General features: G+C 55.8%; 1 protein-coding gene across 2 annotated transcripts; it reads right to left on the bottom strand.

The window, feature by feature from the left end:
- Positions 1-231: 231 nt before the first annotated feature.
- CLASRP (CLK4 associating serine/arginine rich protein) lies at positions 232-25,190 on the bottom strand. 2 transcript variants are annotated; one of them, XR_004425179.1, is made up of 21 exons: positions 25,122-25,183; positions 23,983-24,110; positions 16,755-16,852; positions 16,127-16,228; positions 15,844-15,923; positions 13,517-13,601; positions 12,150-12,298; positions 11,238-11,334; positions 10,147-10,225; positions 9,989-10,062; positions 8,840-8,881; positions 6,164-6,379; positions 5,761-6,048; positions 3,806-4,075; positions 3,444-3,487; positions 3,046-3,106; positions 2,773-2,831; positions 2,645-2,691; positions 1,021-1,103; positions 641-665; positions 232-377 (listed from the first exon to the last, which is right to left on the bottom strand). XR_004425179.1 is itself a non-coding variant. In XM_033128816.1 (21 exons), the coding sequence occupies exons 2-21, from the start codon at positions 24,079-24,081 to the stop codon at positions 335-337; spliced, it is 2,037 nt and encodes a 678-aa protein (XP_032984707.1). In that variant the 5' UTR covers positions 24,082-24,110; positions 25,122-25,190; the 3' UTR covers positions 232-334. The 2 variants fall into 2 exon arrangements, 1 of the variants encoding a protein (XP_032984707.1); XM_033128816.1 differs by having other exon boundaries at positions 3,448-3,487; positions 25,122-25,190.
- Between the last annotated feature and the right edge of the window lie 121 nt (positions 25,191-25,311).

The raw sequence follows: 25,311 nt of genomic DNA, 5'->3' as shown, positions 1-25,311 counted from the left end.
GGGCAAAGTCCTGGCGCGTCCTCCTGTGGGTGCTGAGCCCTTTTCCCACCGAATCAATCCCTTGCCCTCACTGAGCTGCAGCCACCCAGACTCAGGCCAGGCTTCCCTTAAGGACAGCACTGGTGCCTGTTCTCTAACCTCAGCAAGATCCCTCCCAGCTGGCCTTGCTGGCCGATGGGCACTGGGGTTTGGGGGCCCTGCACCCACCACATGGACGACACGGAGGCCAGGTGAAGGGAATTAAATAACGTTTGATTTTATTTTGTTCGAGAACAAAACCAGCAGCATCACAGCTTGAGCCCTCGCCCCCCATCCCCTCACCCCACCACTCTGCCTAATGTCGGTAATGGGGGCTTCGGGATCTGGACCTTGAACGCCTGGAAAGAGAAAGGGGAGGGGCCCCATGAGGGTTGGGCAGCACACTGGGAACCCTGCTATGCGCACGTGTACACACACGTACACATGCACGGACAAGCTTGGGGACCACTAGGGCTTCAGTGGTTGGAGTCAGCTGTGGAGGAGGGAGGTTCCCAAGGGAGAAGGCAGCTGCTCCAACTGGAGGCTGCAGGGTGGGGATGCGGGAATCGGGCTGGGCCTCCCACCACAGGACAAGCTGATTTTCTAGGGCTGGCTTGCTCACCTTCGGGAAGAGCTGTATTCTCGACCTGGAATGAAAGGAGGAGCTGAGGACAAAGCCAAACCCCCAGGACCCAGGAGCCCGCTGCAGGGCTAGACTTCTGGTGTGTCTCCAGCCGAGGCTGCACGGGCGCGTCCAGCAGCACCCCGGCCCACACCAATGTACTGGGAACGAGCATTTCTCCTCATCCCTGCAGTTCCTTTGTGACTGAAGCAATACCGTGTGTGCATGTGTACTCAGGTCTTAAGTTTTAATTTAGGGAAGGCTGCTAATATGAAAACGTACCATGGTTTTCTGTAACCAGTTTTGATGTTCTTTTTTTTTTTAATGTCCCATAGCCTCCAGCCCTGCTCTTCTGACCCTGTGACCACGGGGACACTCACTGTAACGGGGGGAGGGCGAGCGGCTCTGCCTGCTGTACTGGCGTTCCCATTCTTCTCTCTCCTTCTCTCGGCGTTCCCGCTCCCTGCAGGAACACGAGGCCACCCCGGAGGGGTGAGGATGCGGCCCAGCACACTGAACTCCAGGGCTGGCTGGGTCACCTGTCCAGGGCAGGTGCTTCCACATCCTAGGCCCACTGTGACAGCAAACCACCCCCACCTGGAAATGAGGACACTGAGCTCCGAGCAGATGCTGGCTAGGCAGAGCTGGGACCCCGATCTCAGCCGGCCTTGCTATGAACAAACGGAAAGGAGGGCTGGACAGTTGGATAACTTCCTGTCCCACTCAGCGCAGCACACAGGGACTTACACGCTAAGTGCTTAATTGGTCTTTGTCAGAATAGCCAGCATTTGCAACACCAAGGACATTTACTGGGTGCCTTCCGGCCCTCATCTGGCTGAAGTTTGTCAACTACTCCATGCCCATTTAGTAACTGAGCAAAGTGAGGCTTAGAAAAGAGAAAGGCCCACAGCTCGTGGGTGGCAGAGGAGGGATCAGAGCCCAGGTGACCGAGCATGACACTGAGTCCCTGGACACTCTGCCCCCTGCCTCCTAGTGGAAGCACACAGCATGCGCGGAAGCCTAACACACAAAGCATACGCAATAAACGATGGCAACGACTAACAGCACTGGCGTTGGGCATCGGGCCTTCCCATGTGCCAGACACTGGGAAGTCTTACAGGAGGATCCCGCCGAGGCAGGTGCATTATGACTCGTTACGTCTATCTCACAGAGGAAGGCGTCCCGGCTCTGAGGGGTTAAGCTGCTTGTCCAGGGACCCACAGCAAGTACAGGGTGGAACCAGAAATGAGTTAACAGGTGACACGGTCCTGCCACTGACTGCCCCACCCCAACACTGGAGCACCTTCCAGTGTAACCCCAGGGGGGGCTGAGGCTTTCTGGGCACTAATCCCCGAGCTATCCGGTGAGATCAGTACCAAGAGTCCTAATGCCCAGCCCAGAGCCACACAGTCAGACAGACAGAGCTGGCACTGGACCTCAGTCTGCCCCAGGCTCCCAGCCACTCAGCTCTGCAGTGGAAGATACCAGTAGAGTAGAGGGGAGACACAAGGAGCCGACTCCCAGCACCGGACCAGACTGGCCACGGGGCTGGCTTGAGTTCAGCCCTTCAACAAACAGAGCACCGCCGCAGTGTTCTAGGAGCTGAGCACACAGCAGACCAGCAGCCAGACCTGGCATCTCGGGTGGGGACACCAACAATAAGCGAGCAAACAAAACACAGACAGTGCACGCCAGGTGGGGGTGACTGCTATGAAGCAAACACAGCAGAGCTGGAGGACAGAGCGTTTTGGGGTGCTACTCTAGACAGGTGGTCCGGGAGACACCGCCCCCACCCACCCCCACTCAGTGGAGTGAGGGAGGGAACCAGGGGGGTTGGGGAAGAGCTTGCGGGGCCAGGAGAAGAGCACAGATGATGTGTGCGGGAGGCTGGCCCTGGAGTAGGCTGTGGATGGAGGGCGGAAACCGAGGCCCAGGGAAGGGCTCTGACTTCCATGTACCCAGCGGCGCAGCCCAGGACGGCGCAGGGAGTGGGGTCCGGCTTACTTCATCCGGATCTTGCGAGCCATGGCGCGAAGCTCATCTTCCCGCTCCTGCGGCAGAGGCGGCAATGAGGGCTGGCCCAGCCGGCACCCCACACCCCACCGGAGCCCCACCCCTCACTCCCCCCTTACCTGCCGCTCATGCTCCTGCTGTATCATCTTCTCCTGAGCAGCCTTCTTATCCGCCTTGACTGTGGGGAGGGAGGGATACGGTGGCTGAGGGGTGCCCTCAAGAGCCCCCCTTCCCATGTGGAAGCCGAGCCCAGAGGGCCAACCTGCCCGCCAAGGCCCTCAGCATGGCGGCAGCAGAGCGGTGTGCACACCCACTCCTCGCCAAAGTGCCTCCCCAGGGCCAGCTGGAAGGAGGGGGAGCTTGGAAGGCCTGGGGGACAGACGGGGACATACACTGCCTGTTTAGTGCCTTCTGCATCCTCAGCTTCAGCTTCTCCTGCGGTGTCAGCTTGGGCTGGGGAAGGGGGAGAAGAGGCGGGAGAGGCGGGTGGGTGTCCCAGAGCTCCTACAACCCACCTTATCCAAGAGCCTGGGACTTGCAGGGGAATATGGGAGGAGCTGGCTGTGGACACCCGCCATGAGGGTCTGGAGGCCCAGGGACAGATGGAGGCCTGATGGACAGTGAGGAGGGGAGGGGGACACGGACCTCATGAGGGTAGAGTCCTCCCAGCCCCCCTCCATCCCCGGGGCTGGATCTCCCGACCCACCCGGGCCCCCCTGCAGGCCCACCGGGCCCAGCTCTCGGGCACTGCTGCTGGCGGGAGTAAGACGGGGGAGTTCCAAATTCTTACTGACTTTGGCAGCTCCTGTCTCTTTACCAGCGGCAGGTTCGGTCCTGGGAGGAGGAAAGGACAGCTGCCACTTCTGACCCCACAGTCTCAAGGCCATGGGCCTCGGACGCCCCCAAGGAGGTACACGGTCACTCTCAGACCCCTCAGGACAGACCCATGACCGCCTCTGAGCCATCATCTAAGTCAAGGCCACGACTCCTCAGGCCCTCCCTCCCAGGTCAGGGCTGTGTCCCCACAGATTTCTGGGACAAGAACAAGTTCCCTTCAAGAAGAGAACAGTGAAGTTCATCCCCCACCTAGGCTGACAATCCTCTCCCCCCCACCACCACCACCCCCCACCCCACCGCCCTGCTTCTGCTCACTTTTTCAGCTTCTCGCCCACAGCAGGGGACGCTGCTGGCCTGGAAGGCTTCTCCCTTGGGGGTGATGGCGAGTGACTCTGGCTGTGGCTGTGGCTGCGGCTGCGGCTGGGGCTGCGGCTGGGGGTGGGGCTGGGGCTGGGGCTACGGCTCCGAGTCAGGCTGCGACTGCGAGACGGGCTGAGGGACCAGCTGCTGCGGCTGTGGCTACTGCTGTGGTGCCGGGGGCCCCGGCCACCCCGCCTATACCAGTCCCCCGAGCGAGAGCGGCTCCTGGGGGTGCAGCGGGGCAGGAGGGCAGCTGTGAGGCTCCAGAGACCCCATTCACACACACCCCCATCCAGTTCCAATCTTCAGTCCTCCTTCGAGACCCTGAGATTGGTCTGGGTGTGACTCCACTTCCCCCCAGCTCCTTTCCTGCAGAAATAGCTCCCGCTGCTCCCTGACCTCGCTCCATCTAAACAGAGACCACCCTCTAGATACAACCACCTTAAAACTCACTAGACTTCCATTCACTCACCTCCCTGGGAGGTGACCTCTGGGAGGGCAAGACCTGGCTCGTCAGCTCCCCCCTGTACACGCTGTGCCCAGCTCTGGGCACCCAGGAGGTGTGACCTCATTTACACCCTGACCCCCTCCTCAGCTTGCCGGGGCCCAGGGTCACACACCCGTGGGGATCACGCGTCGCCCCACCAGGCTGGAGCAGACCCACAGGACCCAGTCTGGGGACAAGCACCCCAACCTCTCTGCTCGGGACCCCGGGGCTCTTCAGCTAGGGCTCACCTGAAGGCTGGCTTTCGAGATGTGACCAGACCCCCTCCCCCAGCCTTTCTCCTACTGCCGCCCTGAGCCAGCCTACAGGGAATGGCCTGGAAGCCAAACCCAGGCCCCACACGGATTCTGTTGGGGCTGTCCCAGGTGTTTGTGCGTTTGTTTGTTTTTATGAAAGTTTATTGGGGTAACAATTGTTGGTAAAGTTACACAGATTTCAGCTGCACAATTCTGTACTACATCATCTATACATCACACTGCGTGTTCACCACCCAGAGTCAGTTCTCTTTCCATCACCATATATGTGATCCCCGTCCTAGGTTTTTACAAAGTTCAAATTTGTCAGCACTATTGAGAAAACAAGAGCTGCCCTTTAAAACTCCAGACTCAACTTCTCCTGAGAAATCAGAAGACTGGGCAACACCAGGCCTGGCACTGAGTGGCCAACAGCCCCGATGGTGGGGTGTGTGCTCCCTAGTTCACCCGGCTCCTCTATTCTGCCTCCCAGACCCTGCAGGTAGCTGCACGCAATAGTAACACAGGCACCAATGCTGACAGTGACAGCCCTTCCCAAGTGCTAGGTTATTGTGTAAACACTAAACACTTACATGGATTTACTTGTCACACTCTCACAATGACTCGAAGGGGACACTAATCTCTATTTCACAGATGAAGAAACGAGGCCCCGGAAGTTCACTAACAGGGCCAGAATTTACACCCAGACAGGTGCTGCATGGTCCACGCTCTCTCTCACCCAGAGGCGAGCCGAGCTGAGCCCCGAACCCACTGGGTAACAGGACAGACAAGAAAAATGTTCCAGTCCCCACATGCTTTATCTCCGACCTGTCTGCCTCCCCCGCAAAGGGCTGCCATAATTTTTCTGGCCCCCTCCCCATGGAGCGCCCCAGCCCTAAAGGCAGGGCCTGCTGCAAAGCACAGGACACCCTCGAGTCCACGCACCTCTCTACCCTCAGCCCAGGAACTCCCTGTGAGAAGAGCAACTCAGTCACCCGTCCCCACTGTGTCCCTGAGCTCGGAGGCTGTGTTCCCCCCATGTCTCCATGCTCGGAGCTCCCGCAGAGTGCGCACACCTCCCACGCACACCAAGCGTTTCCTGGTCTCATTGACCTGAGGGCCCAGGCCACCCCCATGCCCCGAGCCCCCCATGCACACCAGGCCACACATACCTGCTTCTGCGCCGGGGTCCATACCCACCGCGCCGGGTGGGTGAGCGGGAGTAGCGGTGTCCGTCTCGAGAGCCCCCACCTGAGTGCCGGCGTCCACGGCTTCGGGACCGAGAATAGCGCCGAGAGCGGGAGCGAGAGCGGGACCAGGACCGGGAGCGGGAGCGTGCGTGGCGGCCAGAACGGTAGTAGCCTCCGCCACGGCGGGAGCGGGAGCTGGAGCGGGAGCTGGAGCGGGAACTGGAGGTCCTCGAGGCAGAAGAGGAGGAGGAGGAGGAGGAGGAGCGGCGGCTGCAGGCGGGGCACGGGGGGCCAGTCAGCACCCGCCAGGGTCGTGATCCTCCCCTGCCCCACGTCCCCCCCACGGTGGCCAGGGTGTAGGGCAGGCGGCGTGAGCGTTACCGACCGGGCACTGGCATTACGTCCCGGTGCGGGGCCGCCGGGCTGGGGGGGTGCGGGGGGCTTCCCTGGGGTGGCCCCTGACGCAGCTGCTGCTGCCGCGGCGGCAGCTGCCTCCTCGTCGCTGCCCCCAAAACTGGTGATGAACGTGATCTTCTCCTCCCGGCCCGGGGTCGGGGAGCGCGAGCGGGAACGAGACTCGGAGCTGGATTCCGAGGGCGACCTACAGAGCAGGTAGGGTGCTCAGTCACCAGGCTCCTCGAGCCCCGTCCGCCAGCCAAGGACGTGCACCCAGAGCAACAGAAACGAGAAGACCTGGCACCAGCCACCCAGCACCCAGGGACACAGCCAAGGGCTGTGTGAGGATCTGCTTCATGACCAGGCACTTCTCGAAATAGCCAGGAAAGGGAGGGACAGAGAACTGTACTGACTTCAGGTGGCTGTGAAAAAGGGAAGAGCAGATGTCTGTATTTAACACGGAAGAATTTCTCAATATACGAGCTGTGATCAAAATATATGGTGAATGTTTAAATAAAATTATTACAGTAAAAGACATACTGCCATTAATCCCCCTCAAAATACTTGCCCTTGCTTCAAACACACACACTTATCCCATCATTCTTGTCACTTTCTGAAGCAGTTCTGGAAGTCCTTTTTTGTGTTTGATAAAAAACCCAGAAGTTGCATGGGGCCAGATCTGGTGAATAAGGTTAATAAGGACACACTGTAATGTTTTCATCTGACAGAAATTGCCGTACCAGAAGCGATGTGCGACATGGAGCATCGTCATGATGGAGCGTGATTTACAACACGCTTTAAAGCACACCTTCTCTCAACCGTAGCTCACACCCGACTGCACTGAACAAGGTGAAACTTGTTGCACTCACACTGTTACTAAGGTCAGACGTGCTGCTTCCTGTATGGAAGATCCCTGCCTTTCTATTGGCTGGCGCTCAGCAGCAGCATTCACCGTATGTTTTGATCACCAAACAAAAAGGCTCTGTGTCACACGTTGCTCCTGATATGGCAATTTCTGTCAAATAAAAACATTACGGTGTGTCCTCATCCACCTTATTCACCGGCTCTGGCACCATGTGACCTCTTGCTCTTTAACAAAGTCAAAATGACCATGAAAGGAAAACATTTTGGATCAATTCAGGACATCGAGGTAGCTACAACAGCGCAACTAAAGACACTCACAAAAGAGGACTTCCAGAATTGCTTCAGAAAGCGGCCAGTTGGCTCAATGGTTAGAGCACAGTGTTCATAACACCAAGGTCGCTGGTTTGATTCCCACATGGGCTGAGCCACCGGTGGGCAGCCAGTAGGCTCAATGGTTAGAGCACAGGTTGCTGTTTCGATTCCCACATGGGCCAGTGAGCTGCGCCCTCTACAAATAGATTGAAAACAACAACTTGACATGGAAATGGAGCTGATGGGTCCTAGAAAAACACAGTTCCCCAATATTCCCCAATAAAATTTTAAAAAAGAAAAAAAGAAAGTGGCAAGAAGGATGAGTGTGTTCAAAGAGGGGGAGCATTTTGAGGGGGATTAATGGCAATTTGTCTTTTACTGTAATAATTTTTTTTTTTTTAATTTAAAAATTCAGGGCAGATGGGTGGCTCAGTTGGTTAGAGCACAGCTCTGGGCAACCGGGCTGCTGGTTTGATTCCCACATGGGCCAGCGAGCTGCACCCTCCGCAACTAGAATGAAGTCAATGAGCTGCCACTGAGCTCCTGGATGGCTCAGTTGGTTGGAGTGCGTCCTCTCAACCACAAGGTTGCTGGTTTGACTCCTCGACTCCCGCAAGGGATGGTGGGCTGCGCCACCTGCTACTAACAACGGCAAACAGACCTGGAGCTGAGCTGCGCCCCCTACAATTAAGATTGAAAGGACAACTTGACTTGGAAAAAGTCCTGGAAGTACACTGTTCCCCAATAAAGTCCTGTTCCCCTTCCCCAATAAAATCTTTAAAAACAAAACAAAAAAAATAATTTAAACATTCACCGCATTGTTTTAGCACACCTCGCATGTCAAGTGTGTGTGTGGGGGAAGCAAGTTCTAACACATTAAGTGTGGTACAATGCCTGTTTTGTAAAACAAAGGGCCTCACAGCCTTCTTAGCTCCCATGTACTGAGCCAGACGCCTCACCAACAGGTGTACATGCCTCGCCTTACATATCCTCCCAAGAGCCCCCGGGGCAGGTCCCCCTCATCCCATTCTCAAGAGGAAGATGGGTCAGACTGAGGTATGTCTACCCTCACAGCCCCTCCCCAACCACTGCCACAGCCAGAAGACACACGTGTGCATGGCCTGGCCACTTGTGCCTGTTAGTTCTCATTGCTTATTTCTGGGAGTTCAGATTAAAGAGACTTTCGATTTCTAAGTCACACCTTTCTGCCATCTTTGGTCATTTTTAACACAAGACTCCATTGTGATTAAATCAGAAAATTAAAGAAGGTTCACATATAAAGGAAAAAAAATGGAGAAAGAGGCCAACGTTCTGGAAAACAAAACAATGAACTCAGACCCACAGCTGACACCATGTACTAAGACCCCCAGGACACATCACCCTGTCCATGAGCTCAGGGCGCCCTACAGGGTAGCCCCCCCAGCCCTCCTCACCACCCTCCAGTAAGGGGTTTGATGACTGCTGTTCCCTGGGTCCCTGGGGAACTCACCGTTTATAGGGGTCATAGGTGGGGCTGTCTCGGCGGGCATAGCTATGGAGAGAATGGGGTGGGACAAGTTGGGGTTTGGGATCTGAGCCGGCATGGAATTGGGCCCAACCTGGGCGCCCAAGGCCAGGCACTGAGCACAGTAATGAGAGGGCTGCCGCCACGGTATGGGCCCTGCCCTCATCCCTCTGCACACCCCACCACAGATCTGCCCAAAGCCTCAACCTCACCCCACCTCCCAAACAATGGCCCAGCCCATCCTGACCCTGAGCAGCGACGACTTCAGTAGCCTTGGTCCTGCTTGGTCGGTGGAACCCTGACTAGAAATGTCCCTCCTCTCATTCCACACTCCCGGTTCTGCTAACTGGGTCCTGGCTTATCAATGATGACGACAATAAAATTAGAAGAACTAACATGTCTTAGATGATACTTGCACAGTCACACAGCTCATAAATGAAGGAGCTGGGATTCCAACCCAGGCCACGTGGCCCCGAGCTGGTGCTTTTCCACATTATAGTGACCTGCGCCTCCATGACGACAATGACAGTAAGAACCAGTGTGACTCTTTAATGAACATTTTCCAGACCCCACACCAAACTCTGAACCCACAAGTCGCTTAGGCCTCAGTCGCTCTCCTTGAGCAGAGCAGATGTGGTAAAAGAGGCCTGGGTTTGCCTGGGGCCACCTGGCCTAAGAGGCTGTGGCAGACAGGCTCTCCGCACCACACCAGCCGGCCTCACCCAAACCAGCCTGAGGCCTCACTGTGGGCACTAATGTGGCCCCTCTCCTGGGGGGTGACAGTGCCCCTTTTCCAAAGGAGGAAACTGAAGCTTGAGAGAGGAAGTCACCTGCCCGAACTCTGACAGTGAGGAAACGGCCAAGCAGCCACACCCCTCAGCTCTTCCAGCCACCTTTCACCACCTCCCACTGGCTCCTAGAGGGCCTGGCAGGGACCCTGAGACCAGCAGAGTGAGAATGGCTGGCAGGGCAGAGCATCCATACCCCTCAGGGCCAGTTTCTACCTCTAAAACTTCCTTATTCACTACCCCACTAGGATTCTCTCTGCAAAACATAAGTCTGCTCCCAAAGAATCTTCCTGAGCCCCAGACCTCTCCCCCAGAGTCTGGGGGTCCGGAGGCGAGCCCAACCTACCTGGGTGGGCTGATTTTGCGGCCCCTCAGCCGCTTCTCCCGGAACTCCCTCCGCTGGCGCCGGGAGCGACGGCCCTGGAGCAGGGTGGGGACCAGGCTGGTGAGGGAGGCGGAGGGAGGGCACACTCCTGACCCCTCCCCGGCCGGCCCAGCCCTCACCGAGTACATGGCCTTCTCCTCCTCAAGGGCCTTGGCGTGTTTGATGGCCTCTGCTTCCTCCTTGTCCTTCCGGAGCATCCTGAAGGGAGGGATAAGGGTCACACGGGAGTAGGGGGCAGGCCAGAGGCAGAGTCATTGCAGGAGGTAAGGGACCCCACGCCATCCTCGGGCCTCACTCATGCAGCCCTGAGCACCTACTGCATGCCAGGTATTATTTTAGGGATTGGGGATTCAATATTGAAAGAAAAAAAGAAAAAAAGAAGAAAAAAAGGCCTCATCCTCACAGGCTTACATTCTGGGGAGAAGACGGACAATGACCATGGTAATGAAACATGATATGGTAGATGGTGAACACCTGGGCGGGAAAATAAATCACAGAGGGGGAAGGAAGTGCCAGGAACAGGGAGAAGCTGCAGCAGCTTTCAGCAGGGAGGTCAGGGAAGCCACGAGGCAGTGACAGCTGACAATAGCCAGAGGAGTAAGCTGTGCAGATGCTGGTGGAGCTCACAGCACAGAGTGGCCCGGAGGCCGGGTGGGGCCTCGGGCACTTGAGGAGTAAGAAAGCCATGGAGACTGGGCAGGGGTGAAGTGTGCGGGTGGACATGCAGAGGACCAGACAGCTGAGATCTTATGACGAGGACACTGGCTGCTACTCAGTGAGGTGGGAGCCACAGAGGGTTCTGAACCGAGGGTGCTGTGTTCAGACCTGGGATTCAGATTCTGACTCACTACCCTGTTAGTTGGGGCCACTCTGTGTGCGCTGCACAGGGTGTGATGCAGGGCAGAGGCTCCATCAGCCACACAAGGGAATGACCCAGTGAACGAAGCCTCTCCACTAGAGGGCGCTGTCCACCAAGCCCAGGAGTCATCCCATCAGATTCCCCACAGGTCACCCGGGGCTGGGTGTAGCAATTTCTGCCCAGGTGAAGCCAGGTTATCAGGCCCCGGCCCATGAGCTCAGAAGCCTGTGTGAACAGCCCTTGGCGCAGGGCCAGGCACACAAGTGCTCAGGAATGGGGTGGCTGTTAGTATCAAGTGGAAGGACAGAGATGCCAGGTCGGGTGGCAGGGGCGTCAGCCAGCAGGCCTCACCTGACGAAGTCGCCGTCAGCCATGCCATAGGTTGTGGCCTGTTTGTTGAGATCTGCCACCTGCTCCTGGTTCAGTTCGTCCACGTCCACCTCCACGTCTGCACCAAGAGAAAGGCTGTCAGGGGTCAAAGCCAAGCCAGAGGACAGGGAGAAGAGGGCAGTGCCCCGGAAGGTAGGGACGGGGGGGGGCGCCCACCAGACTGGAAGCCTCTGTTGGGAGGGAACGAGTCAGCTCATCTCGGCGTCCCCAGGCTGGCCCAGGGCTTGGCCAGAAGTGGACACAATAAATGGTGGGGGTGAGGCGGGCAGGTGACGTGATGAATGAGTTCCCAAGCGAGGGAGCAGTGGGGATGTACGAGCAAGACATGTGGACGGAGTGAAGGAAGAGGGAGGAGAACCCGGGGACCAACAGGGTGGGTGGAGGCAGGGGCGTGGCTCCAAGTGTTTAGGAGCTGGATGCATGATGTGGAAGTGGGATGGACGCTTTCCCTGTGTGCGCGGAAGTCACCAGCCGGCTGAAGGCTGGGATGGGAGGAGGGAGAGATGGTGGATGGCTGGATGGCTGGGTACTGAGGAAGGGGGCCAGCAGGGGGGTGAGGAATGGCTCTGTAACTAGACGAACACTTGTTTTCCAGAGGGGAGAGAAAATAAGGGGAGGGAGAGACGGAGGCCAACCCAAGCGGAAGAGAACGGAGCCAGTATCATAAAGCAGCATCCTAGAACTGAAAGGACAGGGGAGCCGGGAACAGCACATGAGTGAGACGGAGGAAAGCAAAGGCTGGCGTGCCCTGGAGCAGGGAAGGGAGAGACGGGGCTCGTGAGCACGGGGCACCCCATAGAGGGTGAGGGACGAGACACAAAACGATGCCCAGGGACTGCGGGGTGGGTGGGGAGGGCAGCGAGGGGACCCCACCGATGTCGGGGATGACCTCATCTTCATCCGAGTTGCTCTCCTCCTCGGCCGGTGACTCCTCCTCCTCCGGCTTCTCCGCCACCTTCTCTACCTCGGCCACCGTGCTGTCCTCATAGGTGTAGCCGATGGAAGCCTTCTTCTCTGCCAGCCTGGGACGGGGGAGCCCGTGAGCCAGGGCAGTGCCATGAGGAGAGGACACTGCACACCAACCAGCCTCTCGAGTTCCATGCGCTCTCGCCTCCAAGCCTTAAGCCTGGAACCCTCTGCGCCCGCCTCCCACCAACTTCTCCCTCTTCGTCCAGGCCCAGCTCCAACACCTCATCTTTAAGGAAGCCACCCCACTGCCCCAACCCCCGCCAGCAAGACCTTTCATGGTCCCGAGCTCCCGGCCCTGCCCATGTTGGGTCATTCATGTCAGGCCAGTCTCCCTGCACCACAGTCCCGTGAGGACAGTGCCCAGAGTTATCTCGGGTAACACTGCGGCTGAGCTGGGCCCAGAGCAGAACAGGGGCCGAGTGCACTTCAGTCTGCTGCTGAAGTTAGTCAGCATTCCCCGCTGCCTTCCCAGTGCCAGTCTCGTCCTAAAAGTGTGCCCTTGGATGAGGATTGCAGTCACATCCGAGAAAACTCTCCAGATGGAGAGAAGCAGCAAGCATTAGGCTCCCGAGGGGGGAAGCTCAGCAGCAGAGGGGAAGGAGTCAAGGCGCCAGGTGACTGCCGAACAGGAGGGATGGCAGCTGTCCTGAAGGAGGGGAAGGCCACCCCAGCAGAGGGAACAGCAAGTGCGAAGACTTGGTGGAGAGAGAAGTGAGACTGCCCGACTGCTGCTCTTCCGAGAAGGAGGTGGGGGTCTCCCTGATCCAGGGTAAGGCCCCGCACCCCCAGCCATTCCTCAAAGGGCACAGCCTTCAGAAGCCCATCTCCAGTGCCATCAGCAGCTGCTGACTGCAAGCTCACTGCACGGCAGGCACAGGACAAGCACTTCACGAGCCCCATCTCCTGCAGTTCTCGCCACTCCACGCAGAGAGGCCTCCTGCCAGCCCCATCTTACAGAGGCGCACCCCAAAGGCACAGAGAGGGGCGTCCTCACAGGCAGGATTTGAACCCAGGCCTGTCTCTGCGCAGAGCCTGCTCTCTTAACTGTACCTCCCACCATTCTGCAAGTTTGAAAATTGTAAAGGTTTTACAACCTTTCCCCTCGTGCCCCTGCTTCCTCCTCTAAACATTAGGTGAGCACCTACTGTGTGCTGAGCACCAGCCCCGGCTCTGGGGAGACCGAGGTGGACAGGATGGATGAGGCCACGGCCTGGTCGGGCCCCCAGTCCTCCTGCCTCTCCCAACCCGCCGTGACGCAGACCCTGACTCACTTCTTTTTCTCGTCCTCACTGGGTCTCTGGAGGCCTCCGTACAACTCGTCAATGTAGATCTGGTACAGGCACTGCTCCTCTGAGACTGTGGCAAGGCAAGACACACACGGGTCACAGGGGGCTGGGGACGCTGGGACTTCAGGGGGGGACACAAGAACGCAGTGGGGGTAGGAGGGTGGGTACAACCCAAGCGCGGTCGTGAGCAGAGGTACCAATTTCCAGATAATCACAAACTGTGTGTGGTAGGGCCCTGGCTATTCCACTGACTCTCCACGTGACCCAGGTCAAGAGACTTCACTGCTCTATGCGTCAGTTTCCTTTTCAGTAAATCAGGACCACTGGCAGAGTTAGTGCTTGGTACTTGGGCACTGCTACTTTATCACTGTTAGGGAGGCCTCTGGCTGGACACTTCAGAACTACAAACCCATGAGTGCTGGACTGCAATGGGCCACTCCACTGTGTGTCTCTCTGTGGTTCAGGTTAAATTAAGTATGGTTGGGAGCAATCGGGGTTCTTGATCACCCACAATACCCACTGTGTGGGGCACAGCAGTGTACCAGAGCCTTCCCTGATCTCACCCCGACTCACTGTGGGACCTGGGCAAGTACCCTTCCCTCTGTGGTCCTCAGCTTTTCTATCTGGAAAGCAAGGGAGACAGGCCGGGCGAGCCGGGAAGTGGCACAGTCTGGCCTTCCCTGGATCCAGCAGCCATGCCAGCTCCTGCTTGTAGTGTACGAAGCGCCAGGGGAAAGACCCTGCTGACCTGTCACACAAGCTGCCTCGCTCTCCCTGCTCCCACCAATCAGGCCTTCCCTCTGTTCCCTCAGGGTGCCGCCCCCTTCCCGACAGGGCTGTTCTCACAGGGCTGTTCTCACATCCAGAGGACTACAGCCTCCCTCTCCTCAGCAGGGAGCTCCTATCCACTCTTCACTGACCCTAGCTCAGTCGGTCGGTCGAGCAATTCAGAGAACACTATCCTAACACTGCCTTAGTTTGCAATCAGCACCCACTTTCATGGTTATATGGATGCTGCCTTCTCCCGCACTAGACCCCAGATCCCAGATTTGCCTGACACCCCACAGGTGCTCAGGAATTGTGGGAATGAGTGAATGAATAGTCAGACAGAACCAAGGGAAACCCTGACTCCATCACCAAGTAGCCGTACCGCCCTGGGTGAAGGCAAAAACCACAATGGTTGTCAGCGATGATGAAGTGCCCTGATTCTAAGGCCTGCTGATTGCTAGAATTTGGGCAATCTTGGATTTCAGAGATGCTAAAACATCTAACTTCGAAACAAAGAAATACAGGAAGAGCGAATCCACAGGGAAAGCTGACTATGCCAGGCTCGGTGCCAGGGCTTTATGCACCCCTCTCAGAACCCTCACAACCATCCCGTGGGACAGAACCCATCATTACCACCCTTCTCCGGGATGGCTGCTGGAGCCAGGGAGGGCAGAACTGTGTCACCTCCCGGCTCGCCCAGCCCATCTACCTTGCTTTACAGATAGAAAAGCTGAGGCCCAGAGGGAGGGCAAGAGACCAAGATCCACCAGGCCAAGGGACTCGTGTGGCCCCTCCTCCCCTAACTCCACAGGGAAGCCCAGGAAGCGGAGACTCCAAGTCCCTGGGAGGCAAGCTAGAGTGCGAGCTGGCCCTCAGGTGGCAGCACTGGTTAAGGGCAGGGTGAGAACTGCAGCTCCATGGACCGAGTCCCGCAACCCGAGCCTCCTCACCCTCGTCTGTAAAGTGGGGCCCCTCCCTGCCTTGCTGGGTGCTTGTACAAACGTAATGAGATAACACAGACAAAAAAGCCCACGTCTGCCAGGGTCCGAACCTCCCCGGGCAAACCCGAGCAGGGAAGTCTCCCTGAGCCTGTGTTCTCTTATTGTAAGTGGAAACGGCGCTGGCTTGGAGAACAATACTGGACATATATGAAAGCTTGGCAAACTATCCAAGTCTGTTTAAATAATTGTTTAAAACAAGAGGCGATTTCCTCTTCAGAGCTGACACTCTGACCCATGCAGGCAGGGGAAACATACAGATGGGAAAAAAATGTGTTCATTCCAATTTTCCCCAATTTTTGAAAGAAACAAGACTACAGAGTCAGGTGGCCTGGCACGTGGAAGCGACCTTGGCAGGACCATCTCGTTCAGCAGGCACCTCCTGCACCCATTCCATAGACGGAGGCCCCAAGAGGGACAGAGCTGGGACCAAGCCCAGGGCCCCTTAGCAGAAAGCACCAGGAGACAACTTTTCTTCCCAAACTTGTCTAGGTCTTCCAGTCTCTAGGTACCCCCAGGCCCCCGCCCGCACCCCAGATCACTCACTGCCGGCGAAGTCGTTCTGCACCAGGCCTCGGTAGCGCTCGTAGTTACATTTCCGCTCGTCTGATTCCTGTTCTGGGGAGCTTGGGCAGAGGTCAAGGTCTTGGGATTAGAATGAGGGCGGATCCCACCCCAAGTGAGCAGGAGGGGGTATGAGGGGCCCAGCTCAGACGGGGGGACGGCGGGATGGGGTGCTTCCCAATTGCACACCTTCTTCCTTTCCAGGAAGGTGGCACAGGCAAGGGTCAGACTCCCCGCCTGGCAAGCCCTGGGGGAGGCAGCTTACATGGTGGTGAGAAGTGGGGGCGTGTAGTCAGGGATGTGGTCCAGGTGGGCACGGACATCAAAGCGGTCAATCATGTTGTTGGTGTCCCCCTGCCAGGGCATCCTGAAGGGGGGAACGGGGGCACAAGGCGCTTAGGGTCCCCACTGCCCAGTACGCACAGCACCTGTTCCCTGCCACCTCAAGCTTGGGAGCCTGGCCCTCAGCCCGCTGAGCCCCACGCCCCTTCCCCTCCACCTCTCACTCCCTCAGGCTGCAAACCTGCCTGAACAGCAGGCCTGAGTATTTCTCAGAACCACGGCCAGAGCGGGGAACTTGAACCAGGTCCCAGGAGCCACTTGCCAAGCCCCAGGACCTGACACATCCCCTCCTGCCACCTACTCCCTGCTTTGCTTTGGCCTCTGACGCCGGCCCCGGCCCCACCCGTTCCCCTCTAAGTCTTCCACCCACCGCTGCTCCCTGGGGACTCTATCCCAACCCTTGTTGGCTCTCCTTACCTGGTGACTGTCACCTTCCCATGCAGGCCATGCCTTGCCTACCTGAGTCCCCAAAGGTCTCTACATACCCCAGGTCCCTTCTGACCCCAACACTCAGTCACAGACACTACCTAGGCCCCCAAACTCAGTCTTACATGTTAACGGGGCTCTCTGCAGCCAGGGCAACTGCAGAATCCAGGTGTACCTTGCAAGCTCGGCCATGGACCTGCAGGAACTGGGCTGGGTCCTTCTTCTGCAAGGGTGGACAGGACGGAGGTCACCTCCCAAATGAACTGCAAACCTTGCCCACCAACCGCCACCATAGCCAAGTTCAGCAGTGAACTCACCTCTGATGTCAGGTAGGCCATACCTCAGAGGTGAACTAACCTGCACAGGGGCGACAGGGTGGCAGCACTAACGGGGGCCACCCAACCTCTGGGAACGAGGGAAGGGTCTCCTCTCGAGGTGGTGGCAAGGAGCTCTGAGCTGGCCCAATCGCCTGCACAGCCAGTACCAGGACCTCCCTCCCTAAACTATTACCCCCCAACTCTTCAAGCCCCACCCACCCCAGGGCCACTCTCATTCAGAGCCAGGTGTGAACACTTCGGCCTGGGCCAGCCTCTAAGACACCAGGACTGATAAGTACAGGAAAAGATGATCAGTGTCACTAGTCATCAGGGAAATACTAGTCAGAACCACAAGACACCACTCTGCACTCAGTAGGATGGCTAAAATGGAAAGGACAGACAATCACAAGTATTGACAAGAATGTGGAGAGATTAGGTTCTTCAAGAAGTTAAACAAAAAATGACCACGTGACCCAGCAATTCCACTCCGAGGTAGACACCTAATAGAACTGAAAACAGATACTCAAATACTTGTACCGTGTCTCCCCAAAAATAAGACCTCGCCGGACAATCAGCTCTAACGCGTCTTTTGGAGCAAAAATTAGTATAAGACCCAGTATTTATTATAATTATTCTATTCTATTCTATTCTATTCTATTCTATTCTACCGGGTCTTATATTATAGCAAAATAAGACCGGGTCTTATATTAACTTTTGCATTAGAGCTGATTGTCCGGCTCGGTCTTATTTTCGGGGAGACACAGTATACAAACATTCACAGCAGCATCATTCACAGGAGCCAAAAGGTGGGCACCATCCAAATGGCCATCAGAGGCTGACAGATAAAATGCAGTGCATCCAGACAATGGAATATTGTTTGGCATAAAAAGGAATGAAGCACTGGACCCTGACACTACAACACCGGTGAACCCCAGAACACTACGCTCGCTGAAGAGTGTCAGGCACAAAAGGCCACACGTTGTATGATCCCATTTATGTGAAATGCTCAGAACAGGCGAATCCAGAGACAGAAAGCAGAACAGTGGTTATCCCGGGCTGGGAAGTCTGGGGAGGGGAAGGAAGGCTGACTGATTGCTAATGGGTACAGGGTTTCTTCTTGAGGTCGTGAAATTTTCTAAAATTAGACTGTGGTGATGGTTGCACAACTTAAACATACTGAAAACCACTTAACTGTACACATGAACGGAGTATTATGTGGTATGCGAATTGTATCTCAAAAAAGCTGCTTTAAAAAAGAAGTTACTAACACGGAGGAGAGTGCCCCGAGTCCACGCCCCTCAGGCCTGAGCCCTCCTGTGGGGCTCACGATTCCAAGGCACCGTCACGGCGGAGCCGATGTAGCAGCAGCAGCAGCTCCATGCGGAGCATCCCACGTGCTGGGCCCCGGCTGCGCTCCAGCTACGTGCCATATCGGCGGGCGCAGCATTAAAGCCTGGCCACGCTTCGGCAGCACCTCCCAGCACCCAACACCTGCCCACCGCTACTCCCTTCCAGCCAGCACCTCCTCTCACTGGGACCACACGGCAGCCTCCTCTAGGGCCCCTGCTGCCACCCTCCCCCTCTGCACTCCGGTCTCCACGCGGTGGTCAGGGGGTTCTGCTAAAACCTATTAGGCTGTGTTCCCCTGCTTAGAGCCTCTCTGCCTTCTCCCCAGCTCTGCTCCATGCAGCCCGCCTGCCCCATGCTCCACTCAGGACCTCTACGTTTGCTCTGCCTCCGGCCTGCAACGCACTTGCGCATGGTTGCCCCTTCTGACCAATTTTGTCAGATCTTCTAGAAGCCTTCCCGGTCAACTCTATCTAAATAGCTCGCCCTACAAGCCCTCATTTCCTGTCTCCCTGACCCACTGTTTGCTTCAGAGTACCTACCACCACCCGATTGTACCCCTCACGTTCACCCATCACCTGTCTCCCACACTTCACTTCCCCTGGGCAGGGATCTCTGTTCACTGTCGTATCCCCAGGGCCTGGAACGGTTTGGGCCACAGCAGGCACTCAGGAACACTCATGACAAGTGAGGAGAATGAGCCCCCCGGGAAAACCCCACAATATCAGGTTTCCGAGCTCCTGCACTTCCTCGCCATCTCCCACACCAACCCCAACCAGCAGAGAAGCAGGAGCCCCTGCCACTGCAAAGCGCTGAGGACGACACTCAGCAATGGCCACTGCTGGTATGAGGCCACTGTCTATCCTGCATTCTCTATATGCCAGGCGCTGGGCCATTACTGTCCTCATTTCATACCTGACCAAGTGGAGGGGGGATACGCCCAAGGCCACGGGGGCTGGCAGAGGTGGCGCTACCGGAATCTAACTCCGTACCCTGCACCTTACCCGTCTCCCTCGTTTCCTCCTCTCAGGCCACACAGCTTCTCAGTCCTTTGACAGCCACTGGCCAAGTCGAAGGCCAAGACCCTCCTCACACTCCTGAGGCTGCTTCAGGCCAAATGCCCAGCTCCCACAGCCAAGACTCTGCGCAGGATGGACTTTAGCAGGTACTGGGAAGTCACTGGCAGTGCTGGCATCGCACAAAGGAAAAAGCGCTTGGCTGGGGGTAAAACCTAGGTCCAGAACCTGGCTCTGCTGGGAGATTCTGGACAAGTCAACTAACTGTACTAAAAGCCAGGCACTGACTAAGCGTTTTATGTGCATTTTCTCAAACTTCTCAACCGTAGGAGAAAGGTGCTACTCTTGTCTCCATGTTCCAGATGAGGAAACTGAGGGTCAGAGGGGTGAGGCCCACTGGCTTGACATCACATCAGTAATAAGCAGAATTGGGATTTGACTACTATAGGTACCTCATATACCATGTTTTCCCCAAAAGTAAGACCTAGCCAGACAATTAGCTCTAATGTGTCTTTTGGAGCAAAAATTAATATAAGACCCAGTCTTAGTCTTTGCTCCAAAAGACACATTAGAGCTGATTGTCCGGCTAGGTCTTATTTTCGGGGACACAGGGTATGTGGAATCTTGCAGTTTCTTTTCATGACTGACTTATTTCACTAGGCATAATGTCCTCACAGTTCCTCCATGTAACAGTATTTCCTTCCGTGTTAAGGCTGAATAATATACCACTGCATACATATACATTTTCTTTATTCATCAGTCGATGGACAATAAGGTTGTTTTCACATCTTGGCTATGGTTCGATGACACTGCAATGAACACGGAGTACAAACAGTTCTTCAAGATCTAAAACCCATTGTTAACCACAGGATATTCTGTCTCCAGGAACAGATGGGGTCAGGAGTTCTTCATGGAGTCTTTCATTCATTCATTCCACTGTTAAGCAGGCATCTACTATGTGTAGGCTCTGTGCTAGGGCCACGGCAGTGATTGAGATAGCACCAGCCCTGCCCTCGCGGCTCAAAGTCCAGTGTGGAGGCCAGACCGCCTCACATGGTGATGACCTACAGTGGGCAGCACTGGGATGGGGGACTGAGACCTGAGACCTGTTTATTTCCCACTTTCATATCAACATTCTGTTTCTTTATGCAAACCACTGATTAAAGAAGAAGGTTGGAGCGGCCAGTTGGCTCAGTTGGTTAGAGTGCAGCGCTCATAACACCAAAGTCGCTGGTTCGATTCCCACATGGGCCACTGTGAGCTGCACCCTCCACAACTAGATTAAACACAATAACTTGACTTGGAGCTGACGGGTTCTGGAAAAACACAGTCACCCAATTTAAAAATAAAATAAGTAAAATAATAATAATAATCATCATCATAAAAGAAGGTTGACGAGGACAGGAGCAATGACAGAACCAAGGTCCACAAATCAGGAGCAGAACACCAGCTGTGAGCCAGAGAAGCCGTTCAGCCTACCTCAGCTTCTTCAGCACTCACCCCCCAACCTCCTCTCTCGGCCCAAGAATAAGATGAGAGACCATGAGAGCGGCCCATCCCCTCCTCCAAGCAGCCACCAGCCACTGCCACCATCCACAGCTTGGTGGCTCAGATCCAAATGCTGATCATGTGCCCATATGGGGACAACGAGGGCTTGTACAGGCCGGTACCGCAAAGCACCCCACAGACACTGTTCTTGTTCTTGAAGCTCTTAGCTCTTACCCGTCACCCCCAGTGAGAGGGGCTGGTCACCACCACTGTCCCGAGGGGAAAATAAAGCTGAAGGAGCTTCCCACTAATGAGGAGGAGAGCCTGGAGTCCCAGGCCTTCAGAGTGACCCAATTCCAGCCTTCTTTTCTTTCTTCTACACCATCCATCGACCTGGACACAAACCCCAGCTCTACCTGGCAGTAGGAACGACTTCAGTAACAATAAGAACTAGCCTTTACTGAGAAAGTTGCCCTGAGCAGACCCACACGCAGTGGTCCATGCGCCCAATCTCACGGAACACCTCAATGGTCCTGTGAGGGAATGACGCTTGTTCCCCCATCACTACCACCATCACCGCCACTTGTGGCAGACCATGGACTGGAAACCAACATCCAACCCCCTTCTCCAATAGCAACAGGACTCCTAATATATCTGGCACAAAGGCCAGCGAATAAAGTCTACACCTCTTAGCCTTCTTTGCAGCTGTATGTGACCACAGGACTACTTTCTGGCCAGTAGGATATGAGTTGAAGTGTCACGTGCAAACATCTAGAAACTTATATAACAATTGGCCTGAGCCCCTTGGTCCCTTCTCCTTCCCTTCTTCCTCCATTCCTGCTGGATGGAAGGAAGACGATGGCTGGAGCTTGCGCAGCCCCCTTACACCTTAAGACAACACTGGGAAGAGAAGCCATGCATAGCTAAACAACAAAATGGTCCCTGAGCAGAACTGGCTACCTCTGGGCTTCTCTGTGGAAAACGAAACAAACTTCTGTTTTGTTTAAGCCTCTGATGTTTTAGGTTTCTATTTTTCACAGCCAGAACTGATCCTATATGCTACAGTACTTCACATGCAGATCAGACAACCAGGCTCAGGGAGACAGTCCCTCTCCCAAAATCACACCATCCCTAAGTGGAATAGCTGGAATTTGAACCCAGAGCTCTATGACTCCAAACTCTAAGGACCTAACTAACCATTCTGGCATTCTGCCTCCTGGCTGTGTTACCCTGGACAAGTTGCTGCACCTCTCTGAACTTCTATTTCTGCAGTAGAAAGCCCCGGTGAAGAGCTAAGAGAGGGCGAGGACGCCAGCTCTGCCCTCCTGCTATGGCCCTGAGTCTCTGGGCCTCAGTTTGCGCATGTGATCTATGGAGGTAACGAGAGCCACCTCCCAGGCTGGGGTGAGGATTTGATGAAGCAGAGACGCATATCAAGTGCTCAGCACAGTGATTAAAACGGGAATGCTCAACAGCATTGGCCGTTATTATCAGCCTCACCTTTAACACAGGGATCAATACCAACCTCTCAGGGCGGCTGAAAGGACTAGAAAGAATGTGCCAAAGTAGGAGGCACTGGGTCTTTGGCTGCAATTCATTCCTGGGCACTGGCTGTGTTCCTGGCCCACTGCTGGGGCCTCAACTATCACCAACATAGACTCAGGCCCTGCCCTTGTGGTCATATTATAGTTATTCTGACACAACCAGAGACGGGGTCTCCCTCTAGCCCAGTGGTTCCTTCATGGGAAGTGAGGAGCCCTCAGACCTTCCTCTCCTAGGATAACAGCAGCCTCTGTCCCACAGTGACTGTGAGGATTCAAAGTTCAAAGAAATCACTTATCTAAAGCTCTTCTCACACAGCCTGGTGCCTGAGAAGGATCAACTAAAATCGTAACTGCTATTGTTAATATTGCTTTAGTTCATCTATTTTTTCAAAATTTGTTGGGCCAGAGCTTGGTATGCAAGTGTGACCCAAACATACCTAGAGAGCTGGATATGTATGTTAAATTCCACAAAGGCAAAAGGACAGGGCGCTATGACAGCACTTACAGGGACACCTGACTGAGTGACGGACATGAGGGAAGATTTCCCTGAGGACTGAGATCTGACAGGTGAGCCAGGTACAGGAAGAGCACAGGCAAAGGCGCTGTGGCCAGAGAGGGCTACACAGTGTTCTGGGAGGTGAACTTCTACTCCTGATACATCCTTTGTGTTAGAGAACGTTGCCTAGGTAGTGAGGAGACCAGATGGCTCGAGCAAAGGAATCAGGCAGAGCAGGGTGGCGTGAGGGAGGCCAAACCAGCAGGGCCTTGGAGGCTATGTTGAGAAGCCTGGGTTTTCCCTCAAGGGCACTAGGGAGCCATGGAGGAGTTCTGAGCAAGGGAGGGACATGGTCAGCTTTGTGTTTTAGAAAAACCTCTCTGGCCCCTCTGAGGAGGGTGGGTTGGAGGGAGCAGGACTGGAGGCTGCGAGACCAGGGAGGAGGCTGGGGCAGTGATGCAGTAGCAAATGGGAATGTTTGTATTAATATCATCAAACAGAAGACGTAACCCAATACTAAAGTGCCATTTCCAGTTGGGGTCACAAGGACAGTAGGAGTTAAACAGGTGAGGGAAAGCATTACCGGCACAATGCCCTGCGGTGGTAGAGACACAAGAAAGGACATTGGAGCTACCCAAGGATGAAGCTGAGTGGCTGATGGAGGCTAGACTATAAGGGCCTTTTAGGTCACGGGATCAAGTGTGCTCTCTCTAAAAGCAACTGAAGCATCAAACAGGAGAGGGCAGTGGTCAGCGTTCATTTGATGAATACTGAGGGCACTCCTGCAGGGTGCCAAGCCAAACCTCGAGAACAGCTGAGCTTCTCTGGGAGCACTGCGAATACAGCCCTAAGACAGACAGACTGCATTCCAGAGCTGGCCAGTGTGATATACGAACTGCTGTGAGTGTTACACAGACCTTCCTCCGAACACCAAGCTCTGTGCTCTGAGGCCACACCAAACTGCTCTTTGCTCTAACAAACAGAATGTGGCAGGTTTTTACCAATGCATGAACTGATGACCGAATGTAATCCTGAGGAAACTGGGCTCTTATCTTGGCATATTTCCAAAGCCAAATTTTACCAGGATGACCAGGGCCCGACCCTGCAGTGGAGCTCCCACCCCAGACTGAAAGCCAGTTACTCACAATCTTTTCATAGTACTCCCGCCGCCGCTCTGCCCTCTTCTTGTAGTCGACCATCATGCCTCGAAGCTTCCGCTCATGCTTCCGAGCCTCGTGCCACATGGTGGAGAGGCCAGGCCTGAGGCCTCAACCTGGGGGATGAGGACAGGGGAATGTCAGATGGGCTGTAAAAACCATATGCGCAGAATCAACGTCCTTTAGGTTGGTGACAAAGCTGATCCTAAACGCCAGCTTCAGGGAAAGCAATGAGGCTGCAGAACCATGCACCAGGTGCTCAGGTGTATCCCTGACAACTTTGAGCCAGCAGCTTGGGCATTCTGAAAATTCCCCAGGTAATTCTGGGGTGAGCATCCATCTCTGGGAAAGGAATTCAAGGACCTGGAATTAAGGATGAAAGGTTTTGGAATGGAAGGAGCGCGAGTTTGAAGTAAGGTCTGGACGCAGAACCTGAGCAGCTGGGGCCTGGAGCTCAAGGGACAGGAAAGAGCTGAAATGGCTCCTACCGGGGCTCTTCCGTGGGGATGCGGATGGGTTGTAGGGGATGCAGATGAAAGCAGGGGTAGGAAAAGGAGAACTCAACACTTGATGGGTAGAGAGCAGTGGCATAGAGATGGAGTTCGAGGGCAGATGAAGGGCGTGGATGGAAGACGACGACGCCTGAGGGAGGAGGGACATGGGGGAGGGTAGTAAGAAAAGACTAGAACGGGGCTGACGTCTAAAGAAGGAATCTGAATGGGGCGGGAGGGGGGCGTAAAAAGGGGAGCAGAGGCTGAAGGAGGAGAAGCTGGCAGACTGGAGGGGGCGGGTTGAGTTTAGGGCCAAGGCTCGTGGACAGGGACTAAGCCCGGGGGTTTGGAAATGACTCCAGGACCCGGCCTCCGCCTGAGGGTTCGGGCTGCTTTTTTGACAAGGGGGCGGGACCTGTGGCCAGTGGCCGGGTCGAACCCCGCGAGTTCCGGCCCACCGCGGGGGCAGGGGCGCGGCCTGAGGCCCCGCAGGCCGTAAGATGTGCGGGGCGGGCGGCCCTCAGGGCCGCAGCCGAACGGAGGTTCACAGCAGCCTGGGGAGGGGCCGAGGCACGGGCGAAGCTGGGCTGATGCCACCCAAAGGCCAGGAGATCGGGGCCCGCCGTCTGCACTCACCGGCCCGTCGCCGCCTGCCACCGCTGCGCTCGCGCGCGTCCCGCACCGGAAGCGGAAGTGGGAGGACGCGCGAAGGAGGAGGGGTGGAGCGTGGCAGAGCGCACTTCCGCTAACGCGGGGGAGGGCGGGGCGGGGCGGAGCCTGGAAGCTTTGTGCTAAGGGTGTGGGGCGTTTCCCAAGCCGAGGAGAC

Source organism: Rhinolophus ferrumequinum, chromosome 15 (genome assembly GCF_004115265.2).
Source record: "Rhinolophus ferrumequinum isolate MPI-CBG mRhiFer1 chromosome 15, mRhiFer1_v1.p, whole genome shotgun sequence".
Classification (NCBI taxonomy): Eukaryota; Metazoa; Chordata; class Mammalia; order Chiroptera; family Rhinolophidae; genus Rhinolophus; species Rhinolophus ferrumequinum.
Note: the sequence above shows the minus strand (reverse complement) of the source record. Positions and strands in the feature narration are given on the sequence as shown.

Bases quoted from the DNA above. Each gene is read 5' to 3' on its own strand.
- CLASRP (XM_033128816.1), bottom strand. From the start codon at position 24,081: ATGTGGCACGAGGCTCGGAAGCATGAGCGGAAGCTTCGAGGCATGATG. The intron at 16,229-16,754 runs GTAAGACTGAGT...TCCCCCCTTCAG, and splicing joins GCAGAGAGCCCCGTTAACAT to GATGCCCTGGCAGGGGGACA. The intron at 6,380-8,839 runs GTGAGTTCCCCA...CCTGCTCTGTAG, and splicing joins ACCTATGACCCCTATAAACG to GTCGCCCTCGGAATCCAGCT.